The sequence below is a fragment of the Monodon monoceros genome, unplaced genomic scaffold (genome assembly GCF_005190385.1).
Source record: "Monodon monoceros isolate NGI ecotype Baffin Bay Population unplaced genomic scaffold, NGI_Narwhal_1 Super_Scaffold_12, whole genome shotgun sequence".
NCBI classification, from domain to species: Eukaryota; Metazoa; Chordata; class Mammalia; order Artiodactyla; family Monodontidae; genus Monodon; species Monodon monoceros.
The window spans coordinates 59,882,205-59,898,730 of NW_021703768.1; the positions used below are offsets into that span (position 1 = coordinate 59,882,205).

At 38.5% G+C, this 16,526-nt stretch overlaps 1 protein-coding gene across 3 annotated transcripts in view; it reads right to left on the bottom strand.

The window, feature by feature from the left end:
* Window positions 1–2,722: 2,722 nt before the first annotated feature.
* The window catches only part of POC5 (POC5 centriolar protein), a 35,628-nt gene continuing 21,824 nt past the window's right edge, over window positions 2,723–16,526 (bottom strand). For 2 of the 3 annotated variants that reach the window (XM_029218873.1, XM_029218874.1), the window contains exons 10-12: window positions 13,005–13,288; window positions 7,733–7,909; window positions 2,723–5,259 (exon numbers count right to left, since the gene is read on the bottom strand). In XM_029218873.1, the coding sequence (XP_029074706.1) occupies window positions 5,116–5,259; window positions 7,733–7,909; window positions 13,005–13,288 (605 nt within the window). In that variant the 3' untranslated portion in view covers window positions 2,723–5,115. The remainder of the gene's footprint in view (window positions 5,260–7,732; window positions 7,910–13,004; window positions 13,289–16,526) is intronic. The other variant, XM_029218876.1, reaches the window with a different exon arrangement.

Consider the following 16,526-nt stretch of genomic DNA (forward strand, 5'->3'; position numbering starts at 1 on the left):
AAGGGCTTTCATCCACTGGGCTTCTTATCTCACAGCTGCCAGAGGAGGAATGAACATGCAACCACAGTCATATGGAACTTGTGTTAGAACTGAGTTCACAGTAAGGAGTTGTCAGCATCTGCCCTTCGTGCTTGCCACGGGAGAGGAGAGCTTCCGTGAACGCGGCCACGGGGCCCTGGTGACACAGGCCACGCCGGTCAAGCACCTGTACGAAGAGCTGGTGTGCGCGGGTGAGTTACAGTTTTCAACAGATAGGAACTCCCGCCGGTGAGTTGCAGTTTTCAGAACTAGCTCGTGAGTTACAGTTTTCAACAGATAGGAACTCCCGCTCTCTTAAAATGGTAGGGGACGGTCGGCACAAGTACTTCCCTGAGCCACAGCAGTCCCAGCTTGGTGTCAGAACATGCAGCTTCTCCTTTGGTGACTTAATCAGCACTGGTCCCGTTAGCCTGGTGGCTCTCAGTGTCATTCCCCTGCTGGGCATTTGAAAAGTGCAGGAGTACTTTTGTGTGTGTGCATGTGTGGGAGGGGTGTGGGTGGGAGGAGGGCAGAAGGAGTGCTGAACCATCTTACAGGACAGTGCTCTACAACTAAGAATTGTCTTGCTCAACATGCCTCTTCCTCTTGGGAACTCTGCGAGTTAGTACGTTTGAAAAAGTTACTTCTACGCTGAGAGAAAAGAGCAGACAGGCAATTATTTTGCCAGCTGGGATTACTGCTAAAAATCACTCTGCCAAAGACCATACTGTCAGGGAAGATGCTTCGAAAACTTATCACCATTATTTTCGCTGGTGCAGTTTTACCTGAAACTGAGAACATAAATGCACATCACATCACAGATCCGATATTCAGTTTCAAGCAGTGGTAGGTACGAGGAATAGTGTGCATGGATTATGCCTACCTTCCATGACATTATCCTCCTAGCTCTGGGTTTGTTCCCTCAATTTTGAACTTATTCACTTCTATGAAAGAGTGTCCACAAGAACTCCCAGGGAAGACTGAGAGGCAGCCCACTGCAGTGGGTGAGGGCATGTACTCCGGAGCGAGACTGTGTGAGCTTATAGCTGAACTCCAACAAATAATGGGCTATGATTTTGAGCAAGTTCTGTACAGAACTCACTCTGCCGGCATTCTCAGTTTTTAACTAGAAAAGTGTCTGTGTCAAAGGGCTGTTGTGGGATTAATAGTGCCTGACATGTAGCCAAGTGCTTAATAAATATTAGCTATTAATCTTATCATTTTTTCCAGAAAAGATTGGTCAATTTAAAAGTGAAACTGACTCAAGGCCCAAGAAATGTGCAGTTTCATAAATGCCTAAAGAAATTGTATTTAAATGATTTTCCATTCAGTATTCAGCCCTCTTAAATTCAGTTCTTCAAATGGTGTAAAGTTCTTCCAGCAGTAGTATTGATTTTCTTTTCAACCGTGAAGATGGCAGTGACAGGATTCTCTAACAGATGAAAAAATGGTATTACACTTTCCAACCACTGAAAAGTCAATTTTTTTTGGTTTTGCTTAAGGCAGGTTGTATATGATTTTTCCCATTTCTGTCATTTGATGCAACATGTGATAACATATCTAGTGATAGAATAACCTAGGATTTTGTATATCATGTTTTAAAAAATTATGATGGTGGGAACATTATGGTAAATGAAAAAACCCAGGGTTTTAAGAATAGACAGACATGGTTTTGAATCATGGTTTTGCCATTTATTAACTGTGAGCCTTTGGGCATGCTAACATTCAAGTTCTCAGATCTTTAGTTTCCTTCTCTATAGGATGGGGGAAAGAGGTCTGTCTCTTCTATAATATTGAGGTGATGATGAAGGGAGAATGTCTATGAAATGCCTAACCTCATATCCATAGTATTTAAATCATTAACCGTTATTTCTGTTTCATAAGAGAAACTTGCTTTGGAAATTCAGTTACTGTTGGCTTTAAATAACACCTATGTGTAATATATCACTTAAGAAAAGACCAGAGGTGTATGCACCAATGTTTTTTAATCTCTTGGTGATGTAATTACAGGTGATTTTCATTATCTTTGTACTTTGGTACTTTCCAATATTTTTTTAAAATATTAACCACACATTATTTTTGTAATCTGAGAAAGTTCTGAAATATGAAATCAAGTATCAATTTCTATCAGCTTATGTGCACCTGTTCATTGTAGTTTAAGGCTCTCCATTATCAAATTCTGACTCTAAGTCTATAAGCCCAGAAATAAAATCACGAGCAATTTCAGTCCATTTATTACATCATGAATTTATAGTTCTGCATCTTCATCTCATGCTGATTGTAAATAGTAAGCTTAATTTTAAAACAGGTAATATGTTCACATGATTATAAAAAGGTTTTAGAAAGGTATTTAGTGAAAAGCATTGTCCCCACCTGTTCTTCAGTATAGCCAGTTTCCACTGACCTTGCTTCAAAATCTGGGTAACATCTTTATGCAATAATAAACAAATATGAATACATACTCTTACTGTTTAAGTGTTTTAACTGTTGAATTTAAGTTGAATTAGGCTAACACTAATTACTTGGTGCTATAGACAATATACAATTTCTAGAGTTTAGATAAAGCTTTAAAAGATGCTTACAATATTCTTTTTTTTAAAAAAAAACCTATTGATCTGTGATTTAAATTTATTTTATTTATTTATTTTTGGCTGCATTGGGTCTTCGTTGCTATGCATGGGCTCTCTCTAGTTGCGGCGAGCGGGGGCTGTTCTCTTCGTTGTGGTGTGCACGCTTCTCATTGTGGTGGCTTCTAGAGCGCAGGCTCAGTAGTTGTGGCTCACAGGCTTAGTTGCTCCGTGGCATGTGGGATCTTCCCACAACAGGGCTTGAACCCGTGTCCCCTGCATTGGCAGGTGGACTCTTAACCACTGCGCCACCAGGGAAGCTGCTTACTGAAAACCATTCCCTGTTGTCATGTAAGTTCCTTAAAAAGCAGAGCCCAAGACCAAAGTTTATGAGCAACTGCTTTTTTCAGGAGTGTAGATCCAAGGAAGCAGGAGTGAAGGAAAAAGGAAGTGAGATGGGGAAGGGAGAGCCAAGACCAGCGTGATTTACCAAATTGGCCAACACTTGGTATCAGGAACAACTGATTATTTGACCTCAAGAATGGACTAATGCATCTCAGGACAATTCATATGGGGAGAAAGTAAGAATTGATCTGTTTACCCCAATGGGATGTTAATTCCAGGCTGCATATGAGTGGAGTCTGCCGGTATCTCGACTCTCTGAGTGGACAGGGAAGCTCTGGGGAGGAGCATGCCTGTGGTACGGGCAGCAGGATGATGGAGTGCTGTTGATTTGTGCTTATTGAAACCCAAGAAGAGCTGTTTGCCACCAGTGGTAGCTGGCCACAATCCAAAAGAAGCACTGCATAAGAAGGATCTAATACTCTTTAAGACACAGCCAGATACTTTTATAGTTCAAAAAAGCCTTGGTGTGTCCTTTAGAAAATGGGATATTTGCCAGTCTCACATTTATTCTCTCATGTCCTATTACAACATGAGGCAATAAGAAAAACTATTTCCAATAGTAAAGTTAGAGCACAGGGCTAGGTCATGTTCAGACTGAAAGAGGCTGAAACCATCCACTTCTGTTAAAGATACGGAAACTGAGGCTGTTCACAAGTTCCTTAGAATCCACTCATTTTTATGTGAGCCATAAGTACTTTGGAAAATAGGTAGGGTAGGTAGATCTCATTATTTCACAGATGAGGACCCTGAGATTAATTTAAGTGTCTGGCCCTAGATAACCCAGCCAGCCAGCAATAAAAGCATTAGAAGCCTGGTCTTGTTCTCCTAAATCTGTTTGCCCAGATGGTTTCTTCCTATTGGCCAGGCATTGAAAAGTCTCTGCCAGGCCTGGAAGGCCTGAATTGCTGAATTGTCCAGGGCTGTACCATCACAGGACAATGTTTGGATGTTCAGAACAAAAAAAGGTTCAATGCTATAGAGTTTCAAAAAGGTAAGAAAGAACATTTGAAATAGGATCATTCTAACAGGAAATTTCTTTTTTTTTAAAGATTTTTTTTGATGTGAACCATTCTTAAGGTCTTTCTTTATTGAATTTGTTACAATATTGCTTCTGTTTTCTGTTTTGGTTTTTTGGCCACGAGGCATGTGGGATCTTAGCTTCCCAACCAGGGATCGAACCCACACCCCCTGCATTGGAAGAAGTTAAGTTGAATTAGGCTAACACTAATTACTTGGTGCTGTAGACAATATACAATTTCTAGAGTTTAGATAAAGCTTTAAAAGATGCTTACAATAATCTTTTTTTTTAAAAAAACCTATTGATCTGTGATTTAAATTTATTTTATTTATTTATTTTTGGCTGCATTGGGTCTTTGTTGCTGTGCACGGGCTCTCTATAGTTGCGGCGAGCAAGGGCTGTTCTCTTCGTTGTGGTGTGCGGGCTTCTCATTGTGGTGGCTTCTAGAGCCACCACTGGACCACCAGGGAAGTCCCAATAGGAAATTTCTTTCTGATGTTTCTGTAACTCTGTTATTGTGCTAGTAAAATATTTCTTCCCTTTTAACATTAAAAACTATTCATAGGTATTGCTATTCCCCCCCTATTTTTAATTGTTAGAGCCCCAGAAAAATGAGGACTAATATATTAAAGTCACAAAAAAACTTTGTGATAAGATATTACTCTGGGCTTTTATTTTTTTAATTTTCAAATAAAAATACCTTAGTTTCTATTAGTTTAAATAATTTTTTTAGTAAAGTTCTCTCTCAAAGTTTACTTGGTAACATTGCAAATGATTTAGCCTTTTGGAAATAACACTGCAAAAACAGGATTTATATACTTTGACAATATAATCGGTCACAGGTTGAACCTATTAAAAAAATTAAGGCTAGTTTCTTTTTTAATTTAAAAAAGTTTTACTTAATTGCTTAAATAAAAAAATCACATTAAAATAATCCTACATATAGTTACAAAGGATGGTACAGCTTGAAAAAGTCTCTTGTAATTTTGAGGAAATTAACATGATGTATCCATGATGTTCTAAGAATATGAAATTTTAAAAACTAAAAATTTCTAATTCTTAGTAAAGCCAGAAGAATTCAACAACCTCACTAGGAACATATTCATTTTAGTCAACCACTTTTATGGACTGAATGCTTGTGAGAGACTGGGTGTGAGTTGATCTGGTTCCGAGAGATCTGGAAGCTGAGGTACTACTTTCAGGGTGAATGGTCCGGGGATATTTTGCTGCGGTAGCTTGCGGAATGGTTTGCTGAAAAGGCAAAAGTATGCTTCAACAATTCCATAAAATTATACATACTAAATATTATTTCATTATCTATAACTTAACCCAACAAACATTAGTACATGTAGATTCCTATTAGGGTCTTCCACTTAGAAAAGTCATCTTTAAAATACTTGAAGTAAAATTATATATATTATATCAAAACATTCACTGTGTATTTCAAAAGCTCTACAATACAGCTTTTGCTTAAAAAAAATGAATGAAATCTCTTGAAACAAAGATCCTCATGTCAGATTCTGCTTTAATAAGATTTTCTCTTTAAAGAAAAGGAGAAATAACCTCTTTTCTTAGAGTGTTTTATATAAATGTTTCTTTGTACGTAAATAACTAGATAACCATTACAAATAGGAGAGATTCTTGCAACTAAGATGAAATTTTAGTTGCTAACCACCTAATCTGACCCTGACAAAAGAGCTATTTCTCCTTAGGGATGATGGGCAAGAGAACCTGTAGAAACAGATTCATGGTACCACTGGCATCATGATCTACAAAACATGGCACAGGATGAAGTAGCACTAGGAGCAAGCAATTACCCAGCAGATGGAGCTCAAGTGTCAGAAATCTGATGAATGGTTTATTAGTAATAACTGTTTCTAGTAGTTCTAGTTCTTAGGATCCTGGGGTAAAATGAAAAATAAAAATAGCACAGAGGACTGCCACTGTGCCTGTTACACAATCCAAAGTAGGTAACAATTGAAGCAGTTTATGGCTATTGAATTCGTGCCCAATTACCGAAGAGTAACTGAACATACTAAATAAACGAAGGGCAGTTTGAGAGATAAATATCAGAAACAGGGGTTGTAAGTCTTTAGTTCCTTGGTTTTTCTTCTGTAAAATATCATTCCAATCAGTACAAAAAAAACAGGTTGTCTGAATTAAAAATAAACACATGTGCTGTCTTTATATCTTCCTTGCCTTATGAACGGACAGTCTCTCTCCCCCTATCCCTTTATAAACATCATATGTGCTGATAAAAATAGAAATGAGTTCATTTCTTCTCATCTTTGATACCTAATCTCACATTTTCAAAAATACGGGGAGAAGTCATCTAAGGACTTTCAGAGGCTGTCCAACCTATGAAGGCTAAGATGATCCTCTACCCTCGATGTGTTCAGTTTGGACTTGGTACCTCCATCTCAGTCTCCCACTTCACTGTGGTCACACTTTACCTGAAGCTAAATTTTAACAATCAATCCAGCTTCTTTTGACTTAATCATCTAGTAACAATCTAGTGTTCAGAAGGAAGAGGATTTAAAATCATTCCTTTTATCTTTTTGACATATTAAGCAGACAGGAATGTTGCTTAACATTCAGAATTATATAGAGGACATTCTTCTTTAAAATCAATCGTTGTTTCTCTTTAGGGATGTGTTCTTGTAACTTTTAGAAATTAAACTTTTTGAGACAATTGTTGATTCATATGCGATTGTAAGAAATAACACAGAGATATCCCATGTATCCTTCTCTAGTAACTTTTTTGTTGTTGTTTTTGTGGTACGCGGGCCTCTCACTGTTGTGGCCTCTCCCGTTGCGGAGCACAGGCTCCGGACGCACAGGCTCAGCGGCCATGGCCACGGCATGTGGGATCTTCCCGGACAGGGGCACGAACCCATGTCCCCTGCATCGGCAGGCGGACTCTCAACCACTGCGCCACCAGGGACGCCCTCTAGTAACTTTTATTAAGTTAAATTTGCTTATGGCTTTACAATTTACAAAGTGCCTTTATACAACTCATTTAATTTTCATGTTATCTTATTTAATCCTGAATCCTGACAATAACTCTAGGAGCTAAGTACTCTTATTGCTCCCGTTTTACACGTGAAAAAATGGAGGCTCAAATATTTACTTGATTTGTATACGATCACAAAGGCAGTAAGTAGCGAAACTGAGGCACTAACTCAGGGTTTTTTTTTTTTGGCTTAAATTCCATGTACTTTATATCACGTGAATTTATTGCAACCTAATTTTTTTCCGAATTAGAAATACGTTGACAATTATATTTGAAAATAAGACTTCAAAAAATAAAAAAAAGGAGAAAACTTAAAAACCATAAAAGTAGGCGTTTCTTAGAGTAAAAAGTCTGCTACATGGACAGCACTTAATGAGTAAACAGTTTTTGTCATTTTTTTTTTAATTAATGAGAAATCATTTATATACTTTACCCTTTTGGCCATCAATACACTGGATTAATTGTATTTGATAATTTTTATACTATTGAGAAGAAACAATGTTTCTGAAATTAATTTCCTAAAATAGGAAAGGTAGATTTAAAGCAGGTGTGATAATTATAAGTATATAAAGACTGTAATAGTAAAGATAGAATAAGTACCAGTCATCATGGATTTTGATCTTCTCCTCAACATGTCATTTAAGTGTTTATTAGTCTATCAACTCTCAGGAAAAAGATTTTTTGACAAGAAGTTATCAAATGCAGACTCACCACTGTGACCGGATGATGTTTTTCCACAACAACGGAGCTCATGGGAGGAGAAACTCCCATTATAGCTAAACTGCTACTGATTCTATTTTTTGAAGCAAAATCACATTTCCCTGTGATCCGGGCTGTGATTGTTCTTCCAGCTTTCTGTTGTGCTGATGTCACAACCCTGGGCCCATACTAAAAAACAAAGAAAATTCAGTTGGTAGAAAATCCATGGCAAAATTTATGGTACTTTTGCTTCTATAACTTATAAAGAAAATACACAGGCACTTAAAATAATTGTATATGCAACCAACTCTAACATGGGGAAAAATTTTTAAACAAGAAGGCTAAAAGCAAAACATAAAACCAAGCACCCCAAACACCCCTTTAACCTTGGTATACCAACATTTTATAGGATTTTAGCAACTTCTAAAACTTTATTCTGAAATAATTATAGATTCATAGGAAGTTGCAAAGAGAGCATAGAGAGGTCCTGTGTATTCTTCACCCAGTTTCCTGCAATGATTACATCTTATGTAATTACAATGTCAAAACCAGGAAGCTGATGTTGGAATGATGCCTGGGTATAGATCTATGTCACTTTATCACATGTGTAGATTCCTGTAACTATCACTGCAATCAAGATACAGAACTATTCCATCACCACAAAGCTCTCCCTCGTGCTGTCCTTTCTTTAGAGTCATACCCATCTCCCTTCCCAAACAATCCCTAATTCTTGAACCGCTAATCTGTTTTATGAACTTCTGACCCTTATGGATAAATCATCATTACTCATATGCTTTTGTGTCCTCCCTTTTTCTTATGGCATTGTTAATATACTTTTTTTCATGAATAGAGACCAGCTATCATTTTTTTTTGAATTTTATTTTTATACAGCAGGTTATTATCTATTTTATACATGAGACAAGCTATCATTTTTAATGAGAGGTTTTTATATCAACAAACTGCAGTTTAACTGTCCCAGTTCTTTTCCTATTATATATAGCAAACTTTTGTAATTAAAAAAAAAAAAAAAGGATTTTTCTTTTTTTTTTTTTTTTTTGGCTGTACCACGCGGCTTGTGGGATCTTACTTCCTTCCCCGACCAGGGGTGGAACCCGGCCCTCAGCAGTGAAAGCACAAAGCCCTAACCACTGGACCACCAAGGAATTCCTGGATTTTCCTTTTCCTTTGAGAGTTATTTGTAGAATGTATTGCAAAAAGCGAGATGATCATATCAAAAGGTAATGTCAGGTTTTACAGTTTTTGTTGCTTACCACTGGACAATACACCAGAAAGATTACATTTACGTCAGGAGTAATACATGTACTCATTTTTTTTTTTTTCATGATCAACTAATTACATTAGCGGGGCAAAAATCAAAAGGAATAAGAAAAAGGGAAATGACATATTTAAAAAGCCCCAATATTTGTATCTTAATATCTGACATGGAAACAATGCAGATTATTGGTTGAGTACAGGGCTCTGAAGCCAGACTGTCGAAGTCTGAATTACAATTGCATTAGTAATTGTGTCCACTGGCAAGTTACTCTCCCTAAGCCTCAATTTCCTCATGTATGAAACAGGGAGAGCAGGCCCAACTGACTAATGCTAGCCTTTCACTTTCTGTTCAGATGAAGAGCAAAGTTAGAAGAGAAACTTGACTGAATAGCTTAAAAATCCAATTAAAACCCCTCGATTATTTCAAATGGAGTTAGAAAAAGTAAAGTGCCATCTGTTGTTCAACTTTGTGAACTGCAATAGTACATCTGCTTGTATAACTGCCTAATATATATATTTTTTCAGTAAACGTGCTGCCGAAGCGAGCACATGTTTTTGAAAATATTTTCCACCATGAAATTCTGATATTTAATATACTGATGATGTCTGCAGAAAGGAAATAATTTCACAGATGAAAATATTCTTTCACTAGAATGGTAATCCCCCCTTCTCCAGTTATTTGTCTCCTGATTCTCTGCAGTTTACTTTCTACACACACCTTTTAGGTACTGGAAATTACTGAAGAAGACTAGAAAAAGTTTTGAATGTTCATAGGAATCCTCTGTGATTCAAATGAAGAGAAAGAGAGCCAGGGCTGGATCACAAATCTCTCTTTTCCTGTTCCTAACAATAATGGTTTCATGTAAGGTAAGTAATCCAAGTAATGTATTTGTTTTTGCTTTTGTCAATATGGTTCTTTTAAAAAACAAACAGACATATTTGAGGTAAATCTGAGTATTTTAATTAAATAAGAAAGGAAGAAAACTAGCATGGCACTTACAGATTGATTTACTTGTGATTCTCCTTTCTCTCTAACCCTAAATGCTGTACTTATGTGAATGAAATTGAATGGGTGTCTGTTTTGAAGGAGCAGGATGTAGCTGGACGGGTGGGGGAAGAAGAAGGGCTATCTATATAATATTGTGTTTTTCAGGTTTCAAAGACTTTAAAATTATCTCACGTGACCAAATTGTTTCAAAAAATAAAAAGGGTGGTAAGTACACTCATTCATTTGGTTCTCGTTATGCATGTTCAGATTCAGATATAAACCCAGATGTACAAATGGTGTAGTCATATTTTAAGAAGGGAATTTTGAAAAATCTGGCTCTATGTGTTATCTGGATATGCAGCATGAATGACAAACCAGAAATTTATATAAATACTCACTGTGTTTATTTAAATGAGATCATCAGTATAGGATCACACTTCAAAATGTGTAATCATGAAAAATAAACACAGCTTGAACGCATGTCCGGGTTGAATTTTAGTGTCTTATTTCTAAATCAAAACTCCCCCACACATTCAAATTTCTCTTAAGTCATATTTAAGAAATGCAAAATAGCGGATCGCAACATATTTTTCCCCAAAGTTAGTAGCTTCCAAAAGGCAGAAATTCAAGGGACTTCCCTGGTGGTGCAGTGGTTAAGAATCCGTCTGCCAATGCAGGGGACATGGGTTCGAGCCCTGGTCCGGGAAGATCCCACATGCCATGGAGCAACTAAGCCTGTGCGCCACAACTACTGAGCCCACATGCCACAACTACTGAAGCCCGCGCGCCTAGAGCCCGTGCTCCGCAACAATACAACAAAGCCACCACAATGAGAAGCCCGCGCACCGCAATGAAGAGTAGCCCCTGCTCACCACAACTAGAGAAAGCCCGCGCGCAGCAACAAAGACCCAACGCAGACAAAACTAAATCAAAAAAAAAAAGAAAAGCAAAAGGCTGGAATACTTCAGATGACCAACTGTCTGGCTGACTCATGCGTCCCTTGGCTGCAGAGAGCTGCCTAGCTCTACAGCACCTTCTAATGGCCTGTGTAACTCTTTTTTTTTTTTTGGCTGCGTTGGGTCTTAGTTGCGGCACATGGGATCTTCATTGAGGCACGTAGGCTTCTCTCTAGTTGAGGCGTGTGGGCTCAGCAGTTGTGGCGTGCGGGCTTAATTGCCCCATGGCATGTGGTATCTTAGTTCCCTGACCAGGGATCGAACCCCTGTCCCCTGCATTGGAAGGCGGATTCTTAACCACTGGACCTCCAGGGAAGTCCCTGTAAATCTTAATTAAGACCTAAAACCTACTCTGCCATCTTCCTTCCTCTCATGTAAGTGGTTAGGGTCAGGGAGGAGAGGGAGACAAGCAAATCTGAATCATCCCAGCACCTTTATAGAACTGTACATGCCTTTGTGCCAGATCCAAGCCAGAGTAGAGAAGAAGGGCATAGGGTTTTTGTTTTTTAAACATAATGTTTATTATATGGAAAATTTTTATTTTTTTTAGTTTCTGCTTTATAACAAAGTGAATCAGTTATACATATACATATGTTCCCATATCTCTTCCCTCTTGCGTCTCCCTCCCACCCTCCCTATCCCACCCCTCTAGGTGGTCACAAACCACCGAGCTGATCTCCCTGTGCTATGCGGCTGCTTCCCACTAGTTATCTATTTTACGTTTGGTAGTGTGTATATGTCCATGCCACTCTCTCACTTTGTCACAGCTTACCCTTCCCCCTCCCCATATCCTCAAGTCCATTCTCTAGTAGGTCTGTGTCTTTATTCCCGTCTTGCCCCCAGGCTCTTCATGACATTTTTTTTTTCTTAGATTCCATATGTATGTATTAGCATACGGTATTTGTCTTTCTCTTTCTGACTTACTTCACTCTGTATGACAGACTCTAGGTCCATCTACCTCACTACAAATAGCTCAATTTCGTTTATTTTTATGGCTGAGGAGTATTCCATTGTATATATGTGCCACATCTTCTTTATCCATTCATCCGATGATGGACACTTAGGTTGTTTCCATCTCCTGGCTATTGTAAATAGAGCTGCAATGAACATTTTTGTACATGACTCTTTTTGAATTATGGTTTTCTCAGGGTATATGCCCAGTAGTGGGATTGCTGGGTCATATGGTAGTTCTATTTGTAGTTTTTTAAGGAACCTCCATACTGTTCTCCATAGTGGCTGTACCAATTCACATTCCCACTAGCAGTGCAAGAGTGTTCCCTTTTCTCCACACCCTCTCCAGCATTTATTGTTTCTAGATTTTTTGATGATGGCCATTCTGACCGGTGTGAGATGGTATCTCATTATAGTTTTGATTTGCATTTCTCTAAGGGCATAGGGTTTTTTTTAAAAAAAGCCGTGCAGAGGTGAGTCTGATAAGCTTGGCCTGTATCCCTGTGCCCTTCACTTGAGAGACACTGAAGAATACAGGTTTAACGACAGGAGGCCGAGAAGTCAGAACCACAGTATGCATATTAATAGCTTGATTAATTTAACTTCAGGTAAATTCTCCCACAAATACGCCATCCTCATTCAGTACTCTTCCCCCTCTATGGACTCCTCTATTAGCAGCTAGTGACTTTAGGAAAAACAATTCCTATCTTCATTCCAATTAGAAATGAAAACTTAACACCTAACCAAGATGGAGTCACTACAGAGTAGTGTTGATATGTCTGCATCCAGGAAAAGGGAAGCTGTAGTTAAATAAGAATATACAAAAAAGCCATTAGCCTCCTAAGCCCTTGAAAGTACCCACTGATTTCCTTTAAAATTAATAAGTTCTTCATTTTTGTTTAATTATCACTATTGTAATAGAAGTTTCAGGTATTATTTTCATTACAAATTCATGTTTTAGCTACTTTGTGTATTAAATATTTTTTGTGGATTGGCCTAAAGACCATATACTCTTTTCTCCATGGGAAAATATGTTCTGAGTTCAAAATATCCAATATACAAACAAGTTTGGAACCTTTTTCCCAACACAGGCACCTGAGTTAACTGTACTGACCATTTCTTCCTGTGTAGAGGAAGCTGTAGCTGTCGATGCAGCGCCGTGAGGGGCAGAAACAGGAAGGTGAACAGAGGAAGTGGAAGCAGCCCCGGCAGGAGTGATGGAAGCAGCAGAGGGAAAGGCAGCAGTGCAGGTGGCTCCCAGGGCTGTCGCTGGCGGGGATGGCGGCACTGCAATTGCTGAGGGCATCGGAGGAGCTGAAGGATCCAAATGAGAAGAATGTTCTTTTCCTTGAACACCAGGACCATACTCTTCCCTTTTATTATTTGTGAAGTCTGTCCCTATAAATCACAAATTAATTCCATTAACACTCTTCCAAGTTAAGATTACTTTTATCTTCCCAACAATGAAAATACATAATCTCCAAAATGTGGTCCAGCAGAAATGTAGAAATGTGTCATATACTAGATAGGTTAACACTGTTCGGTTAATGCAGTTTGTCAGTGTTAACTGGTTAATGTCAGCATTAACCACTAAAGACTTCAGACCAGTTCCTTCAACATGTGAAAGCTAATGAATGATTTGCTCTTATGTAAAAAAATAAATTATGTACTCAGCTGGGACCTTACAACCACTATAATAATATGGTCACATTGTGCCTAAAGATTTATGTTCTTTGCATTATTTAATACAACTATCCTGATAAATGGCCTGGTATTTAGATCTTTAGAATAGTTTTCTGATATCACCATACCCTCTTCATTTACCATCTATTGCTCTTAGCCTAACAAAACCAATGTATTTTTAATTGTTGAGTTTTTCAGCAAACAATAATAAATCAATAAGTAACACTAAAATCTTTACTTTTGATACTGTAAAAGAAATGAGTTCTTGCAGGTAGATTATATGTCATGAATTAAGAGCATATTTGCACACTTAACTGATTTCAGTGACACATATATAGAAACCTTCTCTCAAAACTGAACCTTAATCTTAGATCAAAGGAATAAATAATGTCAGCTTCCAGAAGCCAGGATAAAGAGTCCTATTCTAGATTTCCACCCCCCAGCATTAGAATTTGGTTAAAATTTCCATTTAAGACTATATCTTCGGGGCTTCCCTGGTGGCGCAGTGGTTAAGAATCCACCTGCCAGTGCAGGGGACACGGGTTCGATCCCTGGTCCGGAAGATCCCATATGCCACGGAGCAACTAAGCCTATGAGCCACAACTACAGAGCCCGTGCGCCACAATTACTGAAGCCCACACACCCAGAGCCTGTGCTCCGCGACAAGAGAAGTCACCGCAATAAGAAGCCCGCGCACCGCAACTAGAGAAAGCCCGTGTGCATCAACGAAGACCCAACATAGCCAAAAATAAATAAAATTAAAAAAAAAAAGACTATATCTTCCTGGTACCAAACATCAGGGTGAGGATTTCAATATTCAGTCACTGAGATGTTTCAGAATATATGAATAGAGGGCATTATGTAGCCCTATGCTGAAAAGGTTTTCCATGTTGTCATCATTCCAGAAATTCCAGAAATTTGGACTTCTGTATAAGTTCCATCCAGAAATTTGGACTTCTGTATAAGTTCTTGTCTTAGACTATCTTTACATAAAATAGAGCAATAGTTACTTCATTAACAAAGTTTAATGAGGATTACAATGCATAGGTCCTTTGAAATAATTTGATGAAAGAGATGAATTCAACATATACTGCTTTTGCTTTGAAAACAAAACACACACACTGAGTTTTAACATGTTTTTCATAGAAAGTGACTGATTGCCTCTTTTTTTAGGTGGGTGGCAGACTTATGTGGAACCAGTATAGTAATTATTCTCGCTTTAACTGGGTATGTTTTTCAGTTGGAAAGCATTTTTCTTCTGTTCCTAAAACTACTTTAAAAATAGGCAGGTATCCCTTTAAAGGCCATTTGTATTGACATATTTTGTCTACCTCATAAACTTTTATCTAAGCTATAAGATTTATTAGGATATTGTACAACATGAGATGCACTGCAGATTATGGCTAGCAGAGAATCAGAAGAGATAAAAATATATATTTATTTTGCTCTAACAAGTAGAGCAGTACATTAGAAACACTGTATTATTAAAATCTGCATTATAAAAAACAATTGCTTTGGCTTCCCTGGTGGCGCAGTGGTTGAGAGTCCGCCTGCCGATGCAGGGGACACGGGTTCATGCCCCGGTCCGGGAAGATCCCACATGCCGCGGAGCGGCTGGGCCCGTGAGCCATGGCCGCTGAGCCTGCGCGTCCGGAGCCTGTGCTCCGCAACGGGAGAGGCCACAACAGTGAGAGGCCCGCGTACCGCAAAAAAAAAAAAAATTGCTTTAAGGGGGCCAGAAGTAATTTTTTTTTTCTTGTGAGAATTTATTTTTAAATAAATTTATTTTTTAAATTTATTTTTGGCTGCCTTGGGTCTTCGTTGCTGTGCACAGGCTTTCTCTAGTTGTGGTGAGCAGGGGCTACTCTTCGTTGCGGTTCGCGGGGTTCTCATTGCAGTGGCTTCTCTTGTTGCAGAGCATGGGCTCTAGGTGCGCGGGCTTCAGTAATTGTGGCATGCGGGCTCAGTAGTTGTGGTTTGCAGGCTCTAGAGCGCAGGCTCAGTAGTTGTTGTACACGGGCTTAGTTGCCCTGCAGCATGTGGGATCTTCCCGGACCAGGGCTCGAACCTGTGTCCCCTGCATTGGCAGGTGGATTCTTAACCACTGCGCCACCAGGGAAGTTCCTCTTGTGAGAATTTTTAAAAATTTATTTTAATAGCTGTTATTAAAATGCCACAAGACAAATATCACAGAGCAAATCCAGCATTACATTACACTGAACTTTTGCCTTTGGTAGCTCCATCAACACTAGTGTGTACTGCTAACATGTGTCTTACTAGTCCTGTTTATCTTTACTACCCATTGTTATGTTAAACAAAGCACAAGGGGACTTCCCTGGCAGTCCAGTGGTTAAGACTCCGTGCTTCCAATGCAGGGGGTGCAGGTTCGATCCCTGGTCGGGGAACTAAGATCCCACATGCCGCACGGCACAGCCAAAATTAAACAAAACGAAACAAAGCACAAGGCCACTGAAAACAGCTGGGATCTCAGAATCTGGCGTTAGCTGCAGATGACAGTAGACTTAAAAGCAACAGGAGCAAAATAAATCATGTTGTATAATTATCAGAATACATTTTCTCCAAGTCCTGTTATGGATATTTGCCTGTAAGAGACACAGCTGTATTTGAATTTAAAATTTAAGACGGTAAATTTATTAAGGTGGTAAGACACTCTGTCCTAAGTAAATTCGTAACCTTCTTAAGTAGGTTATGAGAAATAGAGTTCTTGCAATTGAATGTAGCAAGTTCTAATGATTATAATTTCTCACTGTACTTGTGAAACCCAGTACCTGTTACAAGTAGGTAATTAAATTCTTCAATTTAATATATACAACTTGCTAACAATTACAACCGAAAGCAGACTATCCAATCATTGGGGACGGTAAGTTTGTTTTTAGCATTAATACTCAATTAGAAGACGATTTACTAGAGAAATCAAGTACTCATTTGGGTA